The following is a 12,399-nucleotide window of genomic DNA, read 5'->3' as shown; positions in this document are numbered from 1 at the left end:
ATGGAGGAAATACGCACTTTCCTTCGATCCAAATTCATGAACAGTTGGAAGAGACGTGACATTTTGTGTCCAAAAATATGCCTCGTCACGTGACGGACACTTGTCGGGACGCAGAAAATCGCTTGGCTTTTGTATGTCAATAACATGTTTGTGTTTTTTATTTTTTACGCTTACTGATTTAACCACGCATACTGCTGGACTATCGTCATAATTATGACACGTCATGTACTGGTTTAGTTTTTTGATTGTCAAAAGTCATGTCTGTATTTTTTTGAGGGGGGTGGGGGGTGGGAAGTTCCGTTACAACTGATGCCGCAATGATAACTTGAACTTTCGAAATTGGCAAAACGGTTTACTCACTAATATCATTTAGGAAACATATCATTAGGAGGCCGTGATTTTGCTGCAGGTTGAGTAGGAAACTAGTGTTTAAATAGATATTAAATTTCCTCGTATAAAATTGTAACTAACCAATTAATCTGAAAAACTTGCAGGAGTTGCGTTTAATTTGCTTTGCTTTTCAGACATTGTCACTTTCCACGACGCCAAGTGAAGTATAAATCTGAAAAGGGCATGCACCCTACTGTGATTTATCATAGGTAACCTTGTCAGTAAACTTGTAGCTTAAGAAATTATTGTTTGCAAACTTAGTTTTTAATAAGTCGTTTCCTGACCTGAAAATCCTGGGTATGTAGAAGATACGTTCTTTCTTTGAAAAATGAGTCGTCGGTCAACTCTTGAAACTGAGTCATACTGAGGACATGAAAGAGACCACTCAAACTGACATCATAATCTCCTTTATATTTTGACAGGGGAAACCTTTCATAAAAATCAGAAGTATATTTAGAACTAAAGGAAAACCAAATGGTGCCCCCTATTTTTAAAGAATTTCTGCATATAGTGCTTTCCAAATCTAGGATATGAAAGTCCAATTAATAAGCTTTCTTTTAGTGAAAGAATCATTCAAATCGCTCATGTACTCATTGGCGTAAATCTGCGCCGGCGAGTGGGGGTGGGGGGTGGGGGGGATGGGGGATGACCCGAAAATCCTAAAATTGCCCGGCCGTGGAAATTAGAAAAACCGGGGGGGGGGGGGGGGGGGGATGGACACCACATTATACTAGGGAGCGCTCTTCAGGATAAAGATGTATATCAATATACTCGCGCTTAATTTTTTTAAGCTTTTGTACTTTGTTTCTCTACTTTTTCAGTGCTATTGAATACGTTTTAATTGTTGGGATGTTCGAAAAATACCTCAAAATCCTTTTTTTTTCATTAAAAAAAGTTGGGGGGGGGGGTGATTCAATAACCCATCCCCCTGGTCTAAAAGTGGGGGATAAATACCCCCCCCCCCCGGATTTACGCCCCTGCATGTACTTTTTCAGTTGCGGAATTTTGAACACAAACACCGTTTTTTAACCATGTCCACATTTAAGGTGGTATTTCATGGATATCCACTGTTTCACGGCAGTGTTAAAAAAGAGACCCAGCAGCTGTAAAACAGTCGGTTCGGATATTCTTTTTTTTTAGTACGAGAGTACAGCGCCGCCATCCTCCTCATCCTGGTAGCATCGCAATCATTACCGACAATGTAAATCTGACACTCTGGTTATTCTTGTGAAGACATTGCAAAAGCTAACATCTAACATCCCGTCACCTTTAATTTCCCCGACTCATAAAAGCAGTGATTTATACCCTTCAGCCTGGGTCATTCGTCAGGTGCAAAGCTGTGTTACGTATTAATGTGGGCCAACATGACTGTGTTCATTTCTTTAAGCCGGTATCTGCTCCTGAATCGCAACATTAATACTCCCCAGCTGGCCGGTAATACATGATCAAACAACACTGCCCGCGCCATGCACGCACATCAGTGTTCAATCATGAACACGACTTAAAGGTAGGCCTAAATATATATAACATTTTGCAAACATCTAAAAACAAAACCACCAAATTATTAATGAATACCTTACTTGACCGTAAGCGAATAATATTCTCAAGCATCCTGTGAATTCATGGCACCTGATGTGCTGTCATTTTTATGAAAAGTGGATTTTTTCGGTATTAATTTCCAGCTACGGTCAGCCGACAATCGTTTGAAAAAAATTAATTTTCTTCAAATATGCTCCTAAATTTACTTAGTCCACATTTTGTTTGCAATCGGTTACACATCCGTGAACGGGTGCAAGCCAGCTAGTCTGGTTCCCTGACCTGGCAATTGCCCGACGTCTATAAATTGCCTCGTTTCGTCTGAAGTAGGGTCAGGGAACCAGACTACAAGCACAACATTTCCTTTCTTGGTTTTTACAACATCTACGAACACTCAACTTTCAACAGGCCAGCGTAACAATGTTTGCTCTAAAACACTACCCCCCCCCCCCCATCCATCAATTACTGAAAATTACAGCAAAAAGCAAAAGTTGCATATTACATTTGCATTCAAAGCCAGAGAGCTATAGGTTCGTGTTTTTGAAGAACGGCTGGATACAAGTCAACCAACATCGGGAGCGAAGCATGATGCTAATTTGGAGTCTTCAATCGAGGCTCAATTTCTTACATGGAGCTATTTCAAATCAGAGATTGTTTCTTTATTTTGGAAAAAAACTAAAGATTCGCGTTTGTTTCTGTTTTATACGCAGGGTGATCGGACAGGCAACTATTTCATTGAACAATTCGGTATACATTTCTGTCAAATAACCGAAAAAGAAACTTCAACTTTAGCCATTTCAAGATTAACTTTTTTAATTTGAAAAAAAAAAAAAAAAAAAAATCACGTTGCTTCCGGTTTAATGACGTCATCAGTGAAAATGTTCAAAATCAAAATAGATTTAATTAAGACAGGATTTCTAAGCACAATAAAGAGAAAAGAACTTCGGAAAGTATAAAAATTATACGAATGTATATGACTGTATGGATTACACCTAACGGTTTGATGACGTCATTAGGAAGCCCAACATCAACTGATATTCTTATTGTGTTGCTAACATCAGCGCCACTGGTTACTGATTAATGATGGATTTAAATTAAGAAAGAAATCATATTTTCAAATTCTCCCCACAAAAAAATACAGGTCTGACGACGTAATCATTCTGAAACTACGAGAAGTCATTTGCAGTCGTCCACGGAAATAATCATGGTCAATTGGGTATTTTTTTGCAGAAGTGATTTTAAACTCGAAATTCAGCTTTCTTCGACGTATGTGTAGAGGGCGACCTTTTGAGTAATGACGTCATTATGCTTTTTTTGTGTGCTTTACATTCCTCATTAAACATTTGATTTGACATGACTATCTTTTTGTTTCAGAAAAAAACAACTTTCTTCCAAGATATATACCGACAACAACCTGGGGCTCTAACGCCTTTATTTCACATTAAATCACCAAAATTCGCACACGGAAGACCAATGATTGCCACGGCGACTCCTCGTTCAGCGTGACTAAATTAAGCGGAAGGGGGCTATAAGCTATTTTTAGTGTCATGTTTCATGGGTAAATACCAGTACATTTTGTGGGCTAAGTGAATCAGACCATGATCAGACATGTTCTACTTTTCTCAAGATCGGCTTTTGGAAGGTTTTGAACCCATGCAGTTTTATCTTTTGGACAGTGCGGCTTATTGGTCCCATGAGCCAACTCCTGAATTCTCAAACCGGAGTGAAGTTCCCCCGATGCGCCTTATCGATACTGAAATCACCCGCTGTGTATAGGTTTGTATAGTCAAGGGCGGATCCAGAACACAATTTTTTTCATCTAGAATCCAATATTTTTTTTGATTCTAGATGCTCTGTGGTGCGATCTGAGGCAATTTCTGACCACTTTAACCAATGTTTTTTTGAGGAAAAGATGGTGGTGTACTCATTGCCTGCCTTTATTGCGATGTCACATAAAAAAAAATAAAAAAAATAGGTTTCGTTTGGGGGGGGGGCATGGCCCCCTTTGGCCCCCGCCCCCCTGGATCCGCCCTTGTGTATAGTGCCCCTGATTGGTACTTAGGCCTTCAACTTTGGTTTGAAGGTTCTGCCTGCTTGAAAAAAAATCCCCCTGTCTTGTAATATATTTAGGAAATCCCGTTTTGGAACAGTCCAACTAGTTTAAACTTCTGGATTTTCCGTTTTGGATCTCTCTTTCAGCCACTGTCAAACAAATGCACATTTTTGTGATGTTGAAGTCTCAACCGATGGCCATATTTTTTTATTAAAAATACACACTGGTGTAGTTGAACATGGCATTTACATATTTCTGGATAATTGGATTAAGGGACAACTCACCTAGATACAAGAATATTTAAGCACTCAAAATCCCTCTCTCCGAGTGCCAACAAGGACAGATTTGATTTCAAGTCGTTGTTAAATGTGCACGGTACGGCCATTCAGTATACTGCAAACGTACATTTCCCGGGCCCCGCGTATAGGTGTAAACTCAACCGTGTACCGACTGGATTTCAAGACTACACTGTAAAAACAGTGTTTAGCATTTAAACACATCAGACGGTGTTTAGAGTTTAATACGTTTAGGAATGTGTTTCAATTCTAAACGTTTACCACTTTTTAATGTTATGAAACTAAACGTGTTTACGTTTTGGACATGTGCTTAGGATTGTATATCTAAATGCGCTTAGGAAGGTGTTTAAATACTACACATATTATTCATTGCACATGTCAAACGGATAATGCGTGTCACAGAAAAAGGACATCTAAACATGTCATGATGCTAAATGTGTGGAAAAAGTGGGTACAGAATTAGTGTTTAGAAATGTGTTTAAATGCTAAGCACCGTTTTTACAGTGTAATATTATTGGGTTCGTTTGTACTCCCCCTCCCCCTTCTTTTTAGCCCCGGTGCACCTCATCGGGTCCCCGTCCCAGGGGCGCCAGGAGGATTCAGTTGGCAACCCACCACCCCCCTCCCCGGCTCAAGTGGGTTTCCCTCCGCAGCCAATTGTCTGGGGTTTTACTGATTCATCTCCAACTGATGTTTCCTTCCCTGTCTAAAATGTCGACATGTTGGCACGACTGTTGGCACAACGATTTAATATGTTCTATAACTGGTGTTGATTCATTTTCAGACAGGGCAGTTGTGCTAGGATTTCCTCAAGTCGCTACCCAGACCAGCAGCCGAGTGTTAGAATCGGACTTGTGAAACTCTCGGTCCCGATAAAACAAAGTCTTCAAAGAGTCTGCCTGGGTTGGCCATCATGTGCGCTCCTACATTTTCTGCTTTGAACGAGGACTGCATGGTTTTTTTTTACTGGCGTTTTGAATTAGAGGGTCATTCTTCGGCCCACGACGGGAAACTAGAACCGCATCGATCCCACTTGAAGAAGAATAACTGTAAACCGTGCCAGCACGCATACATACATTGTGATCCTTTCTCATTCTGACATCTGGTGTTTCAAAAAAGAAAAAGAAGAAGAAAAAAAAGAGTTCCTAAAATACATGGCCCAGTACTATTAATGTACATTTGTACTTGTAACTTCTCTTACACTATTTTTGGGGGAAATTCAAGATAAAAATAGCGAGGCGCACATGTCCTTGAAAATATGAAGGTACACGACATATGTATTATAGGCTCCTATACATGTATATGCCTGAGTAATATCAATTACCGTAAAAGACGATTGCCAAACAGGGTGATATTATCAAAGGTCACCCATGCTATAACTTAATTACAATCCTTTCCAAAATTCTCATTAATTTTTTTCTTCATTCAGTAGCTAATAGTAGCCGAACTGGAGAGATAAATGTGAACTAGTGCACTGATGCTTTAAGGGAATGTACAACATTTGCTTTTGCTGCAATTTTCAGAAATAAATGGATTTGGAGGATAAGTATGTTATATAAAATATTGTTAAATGACTTGTTTCATGTTTTGGGCTTGTAGATGCTGGAAAAACCAAGAAAACCTATCATGTTCTTGTAGTCTGGTTCCCTGACCCTACTTAACATGAAACGAAGCAATTAATACACTTGGGGAATTGTAGGCTCAGAGAATCAGTCTCGCAGGCTTGTACCCCTCCACAGGTGTGTGATCAATTGCAAAGAAGAGTCAGAATAACTAAATATGAAAAATTAAGAACAGTTTTTGAAAAAAGCCAGTTTTCTCCAACGCTGGTCGGCCGACCAGCGTTGGAAAAATACAGTTTTTCTTGAAAATGTCAGCCCACCAGGAGCCACGATTTTTAAGGATGCTTTAGACTGTCAGTCCCTAACAATTCAGTAAGGTATTTCGTGATAATTTGATCATTTCGTTTTTTGATGTTTGCAAATGTTGTATCTTCCCTTTAATATATCTGTCTGCATTAAAAAAAAATCTGTTTATACTTAGCTCATGACGAGTTCCAATTTAGTTTTTTTAGTAGCAAACCTCAGGCTTACAACAGTCAATACCAGAAGGTGCCATGTACATACACATGTATAGCAAAATGTCTTAACTGATGTTCAACTTTATTTTGCATAATCGACACTGTCCTATAAAAACATTTTTTTCAGCCTGACCGAAAATAATTTTGTCATATTTAAAGAATTCTCCTTTCCCAACATTTTTAAAACATTGCAATGCATTTACAATTTCCACCATCAACAAGTGAGTACAATAACAACGACCAAAATTAGTTCATCTGTGCACGACCTAATTTTCGATATTACAACTTCATTGTGTCAAAGAATACTTACGTTAAAATACTCCTTATTAAATTCTCAATTAAAAAAATAAAATATAGAAATTACTGTCGTTCAAAGAGACATAAAACAGTCGTTGGACGGTTAGCGTGCACAAACGTTGCATTTATGTAATTAAATATGATTAACAATTAGGCCTTTTCCTGTGAAAGTGACCCTTTCTTTTCCCGAACAGTAATCTAATTTTGACTGAAGTTGTAAATGCCGCCCTATTTATTTTCGCATTTTGCGTTTGATTTCTGTTTCTGAAGCTAAATCGCTGTGTGTCAAACAGGAAACTGTCAAATAATTTGAAAATATATTAGACAAACATTGATAATTAGAAGGCTTCCCGTAATTATTCATTTCTTCCTTCGACTGTTTCATGTTGGTTTTCCATCAGTATATACGCGTGGGTCAACAAACATGAAAACAGCAGCATACAACACTAATACAATGTACATGCACAATGTACAGAAAATGCACGCATGCTCATTGATTGTGAAATTAAAATGAACTGAATGTGAACCAATGGCACTTACTGGGGGAAAAAGGCACTACAAAATGTATCTAGACCATTATCATGTTGCGGCCATCTTGATTTTTTTTCACAATCAATTAAATCACGTTACCAAAGCGAGGCTGGAAGGAAAAACAGTCTGGTTCCTTTTTGTACAAAAACATTATCATTCAGTACTGGTATTGGATACAGGGAACATGACTGAAATGGTGGCAGCATGATAAAGGTCTATTGTGTCAACTTGCGTGGGACCATGACTAAAATATCAATGCACACAATGAACATTTTCATTGTATCCTATTAACCAGTAGCGGAGGGGTGGGGATTGTAACCCCCCCCCCCCCCGTAGATCAGCCGCTGAATAATGATATATGAAATAGTAACATGGAGCCAAAATGATAAAGGGAATGCTGAAGTTCCTAAATTTATTCTTGAATTGTCTTAGAATGCAGGAGAAATGTAGGTTTCAACATCTAGCAGGGCTTGCCTTAAACTCAACTTAAATGCAACCCCGCCCCCTTTACACCGACCCCTCGTTTCCTGAATGCTAATCCGCCCCTATTAACATGATTAACTTCCTACCACTATTATTGATAACACTGCGATTTTTAACCTCACTGTCATTTTAACGATTAAAGTGCGAAGTTTTTAAATTGTTTAATATTTTTGTTAAACAAGGTGACAATAACACTGATTCGAACAATACGACTAGGAAGTCGTGGATTATCACAAAAATGGAAGAAGGAAAACCAAGAAATGTCACTTGAACGGCCTTTTACCGTGCGGTGCACCGATTTACACAAATGAATAAAAAGTCATAATCTATATTTTGATTTTGATCTTGATTACTATATCTGACAAGCTCCTGCAGGAACATCACTCAGCTTGAACATTTCACATTGTGTTTATGTGATCTAAATGATCACAAAAACACACTGTACATGGTGAGTAAAAAAAACCCGAACCCCAAATGTCGGGACCATTGTCTTAGTGAATTTCTGCGTGTACCACTTTCAATATCTAGGATATGAATTCCCAATTCCTAAGCTTTCTTTCTGTATAAGAATCATTCAAATCACTCATGTACTTTTCACGCTACATGCAGAACTTCACTAAACCAATAGTCCCGACATTTGGGTTTCGCCTTTTTTGACTCGCCCTGTATATGAACATATATACGTCACTGATATGTAATACATGTTAAACGGACATCAACGTGAAAGATTTTACATGCTTACTGACATAAATACAAATTGAAAACAGGTGTAAAATAGGTTGATTAGTCCAGAAGCGGAAGGGTTTTGTAAGTTACAGCACCGACTCACGAAGTGTTGCGCATTATCAAACAAGGATCTTTTTATAAGGGCCCATGACATGCATTTTACTTGGGAACATATTTTCGGCAACTTTCTACTCCTCTTAAATGCATGAAAACTATTTGACATCCTTTTTTTGTTAATTTTATTGAAAATTGCACTTCTTGAAACATTGAACATGTTCCATGCTTTTCCTGACACATGAGGACGCTGTTGCTATGATTTTCTGTTCAAATGAAGCCACAATTTGCTCAAAACATTGACAAATTTGTGAGAAAAACTTGCTCACTGACCTATTGTCATGTACTGAAACACTAACGAATAACAAAGAAAGGGAAATTACGACAGCAAACTATCCAAAGCTTTGGTGCTGAAATAGCCTGAAATGACACTATACTTTTGCTCATAAATACAATGTATGCAAATTTGCATTGGCATAAAATCCAAAAAGGCAGCAATATGCCCTTAAGAATGGCAAAATGAAAATTTAAAATAAGGTTAAATGGGACACAACTTACATGTATAGGTGCATTTACAAAGACTGCATTAAAAATAATGCCACATGGGCCCTTTAAACACATATAAAAAGAGTGACTTCATTAATTTAAGTTCAGCCGAAATGGAAGTTGTTATTATAAGCACCTGCTAACATCTAAAAAAAATCCAAAGTCTCATAATCTGTAAATCTAAAAGAAATTCGCTGTTACTTAATACAATACTGTACTGACAAAATATAAAATCATTGTGTGCTCTATTTTAAATTTGCTAACTCGGCATAAACTGTCGGTTCCTCCTCAGGAACTGGCCTCTGGTTTTCACTGTCTGGAGGTTTCACCAAATCCAGTTCTGCGTAAATGAGTCCGCCCCCCCTTGAAGCCATGTTCGAGGCTCGAGGCCCGTTCCGCTGGACGGCGGCGTACTGCGCCGGTTCCGTGCTCTCTCTGGGATCTTTGAGTTTGTTGACCGCAGCGTAGTGAGCTGGCTCCATGTCCTGCACTTTCTTACTCTTACGGGGCTTGTTGACTGATGCGTAGTGTACCGGCTTCGCATCCGGCTTGCTGGGGACTTGGCGTTCCTTGTGAACTTTGGCGTAGATACCTCCTTCGGGAGGGTCTTCCGAGGACACTTTGCCCCTTCCTTGAGCAGAGGAGTACACAACAGGTGCTTGTTTGGACGGGTGCCGTTTGCTCAGCGCGTAGGGTACCGGTTTCGGAGGGGCCGTCTTGTCGTTTTCTATCGGATGCTGTTCGGGAGGTGGTGATGAGGCGCCGGTAGGAGTTGGTCTGTCTCGATCTTTGTCCAAGGGGCGTAGTCTCCCTCTACGACGGTGGAGAATGAAGGCAAGGATAACGATGGCGACGAGGATGAGTAAGATGATGAGAATAATGGCGACAACGACTCCGGCGCTAATGGCAGCAGGTGCCACAGTCGTTGAGGACTCCGTCTGATCATAGTCTGTTGAGGAGGCAGCGGTGGTTGGAGAGGAAACTGACAGCGGCCCAATCTGGCAATCAAGGGTCACATCGGGGAATTCCATAGCGATCGAGGAACAGTTGAATGTCACACCATCGTCAGCGGTGGTGACCGATGCAGTCAGCCGCGAGCCCGGGTCGGGAGTAAGCGAACTGGACGGCCAATCCTCCGGAGCGCTGCGTCCAGCCATGGTGACGACGAGTGTCGTGGTGTTAGCCGTGACAGTACAAGAAACCGAGCTGCCTTCCGACAAAGATGCCGCACCGTTCGGCGAGCAAGAAGGGAAGATCCTAGCAGGATACACAGTCAAGTCAATCTGGGCACTGGAGATGACTGAGTAGCTGTTACCGTTTAGCACTTCCAAGACTCGACAGGTGTACATTCCGTTGTTGCTCTGACTAGCGGGGTTGATAACCAGGCTGTGGATCTCGGGCTTGGTGGAGGGGTCACTGGTGGCGTTGTTGACCACCGTGTAGGCGGGGTCAGTTATACGGCTGTCCAGCTCGCCCTGCCAAGTGAGGATCTTAGCTTGGTCAGGAAACACCGCCACCCAGCTCAAGAAATACATGCCGGACTGGAAGCCGAGGGCCTCGCAGCGGAGCGTGACTGCATCCCCCTCCCGGGGCTCTGAGGTGAACTCTGGTAAGATGCTGACGGTTGTAGTCTGGGAGGAGACCGATACAGTCCCGAGCGTTAAGATGATGCAGATCAAGACACACCCATATAAAGAAGCAACACTCTGCGATGGATCGGCCATGATAGCTTTTGTTTTATATTCGTAAGCCGATCAAGAACACAGTGTCCAGATAATCACAGTTATGAGAGGGGAAAGTGCATGACGCAGGATATTTTCAGATACCGTGCAGTTGTTTTTTTTTTCGCAAGGAAAAATCAAAGCGAATATATCTGAATCCTCTTCACAATCACAAACGCCAACAACAGCTTGAAATCTTTCAAATGATGCAAATGTGTCGAATTCCAGTTAAAACATCATTATCAGAAATTCAAATTTATGTTCATCGTTCTCTCTTGCCTTACCGGATCAGTTCACACAGGATCTGATGTTCCTTCCGCGATATGGCTGAAAATCAGGACTATCAGTCTCGCAGTTCCATCCTCCCCGATGTCGCCATTTCTATCATCTCATTATAAGGCGATGCGATGACTCATGTTCTAGGATTCCTACACATCTCCTATAATACCTGTTTATGCCGTTATGCACTCCTTGCCCTGCTGACAATACTGACGTTACGCCGCACGATAATGAGAGAGTCTCGCAGAAGAGATGAATCTGATTATATCTCGAATCAACATTTATATGGCATCCATGGCGAAATCATTTTTTTTTCTGTAGACAGTAATGCTCGTGGAAAAGGTCGTCCTTCGCTGCCGTCCCTCTCTTAAATTGAAAACAACAGGAAATACTGAATGTGTTATTATTTTCGTCGTGTATTTCCGCGTTCGGGACTTAAGGGTCGTGACGTGACCACTTCGTCCACTGTCCATTGCAAAGCCATGCAAGGACGACGACCATTCACATGCCCCGGTCTCTTTTGTGATTGATCAGTCACTCGAAGAAGCAAACAGAATTGTGTTTCTCTCCGGGGGGATTGAGGAGTGACAGGATTTACACTATTCTTATGCTAATCATGGTGGGGTGCTTCGATTCGGCCGGGATATATACTGTATGCACAGTGGTATTGCGTAACAAAGCCGAGGGCGGGGGCATGACAGGTGAAAATAGTACACGGATATTTTGGCCACAGCACGAAACGACAGATTCTTCTCTTATCAGTAATCGGCAATTATATTGTATTTCGAATTTTCGAATGTAGATGCTTGGCGAAGAATATTGGAGTAGAAAACGACCAAAAAGCATACACAATTCTTAAGTTTGCGTTTGTTATTTACATCTAACAAAGTCAGTATAAAACAGTGACGTAAATCGGTGTCAGCGAGTAGGGGGCATAAGCGTAGCGCAAAATCCCAGAAAGTAGAATTGCCCGGCCGTGGCATTTCGAAAAAGGGGGGTGGGGGGATGGGGGTGGGGCTGGGGCTGGATATTACTGACACAATGGGGCGCTGCTCAGTGTGCATTGAAAGCATGTGTAATGTTTTTCTCCGTTTTTCAAATCTAATTATTAAAAAGATTTGGGCCGTTGGAAAGTTACGAGATAACCTCAACATCGGCATTATTTTGTTTCTCACCACAAAATGGGGGGGGGGATCCAATGGCCCATCCCCTGGGGGGAGTGGGATTTCCTCCCCGAATCCCACCGGGAATTACGCAGCTTGTCAGTAAGGACACAGGTGTTTGTAATGAAATAATCGTACATGTGTTGTTTGGCATATATTTATTGTTTTTATTGGCGAATCCGGGCACGAGGCCCCCTTCAATGGAGACAGCACGGAGCACGCTACTGTACAAAGCAACTGCCCC

General features: G+C 41.0%; 1 protein-coding gene across 1 annotated transcript; it reads right to left on the bottom strand.

Moving 5' to 3' along the window:
* Positions 1–6,415: 6,415 nt before the first annotated feature.
* LOC119745397 lies at positions 6,416–11,565 on the bottom strand. Its single transcript, XM_038221718.1, has one exon. The coding sequence runs from the start codon at positions 10,714–10,716 to the stop codon at positions 9,238–9,240; it is 1,479 nt and encodes a 492-aa protein (XP_038077646.1). The 5' UTR covers positions 10,717–11,565; the 3' UTR covers positions 6,416–9,237.
* Between the last annotated feature and the right edge of the window lie 834 nt (positions 11,566–12,399).

This window comes from Patiria miniata, unplaced genomic scaffold, assembly GCF_015706575.1.
Source record: "Patiria miniata isolate m_02_andy unplaced genomic scaffold, ASM1570657v1 HiC_scaffold_7, whole genome shotgun sequence".
Classification (NCBI taxonomy): domain Eukaryota; kingdom Metazoa; phylum Echinodermata; class Asteroidea; order Valvatida; family Asterinidae; genus Patiria; species Patiria miniata.
Note: the sequence above shows the minus strand (reverse complement) of the source record. Positions and strands in the feature narration are given on the sequence as shown.

Bases quoted from the DNA above. Each gene is read 5' to 3' on its own strand.
- LOC119745397 (XM_038221718.1), bottom strand. From the start codon at position 10,716: ATGGCCGATCCATCGCAGAGTGTTGCTTCTTTATATGGGTGTGTCTTG.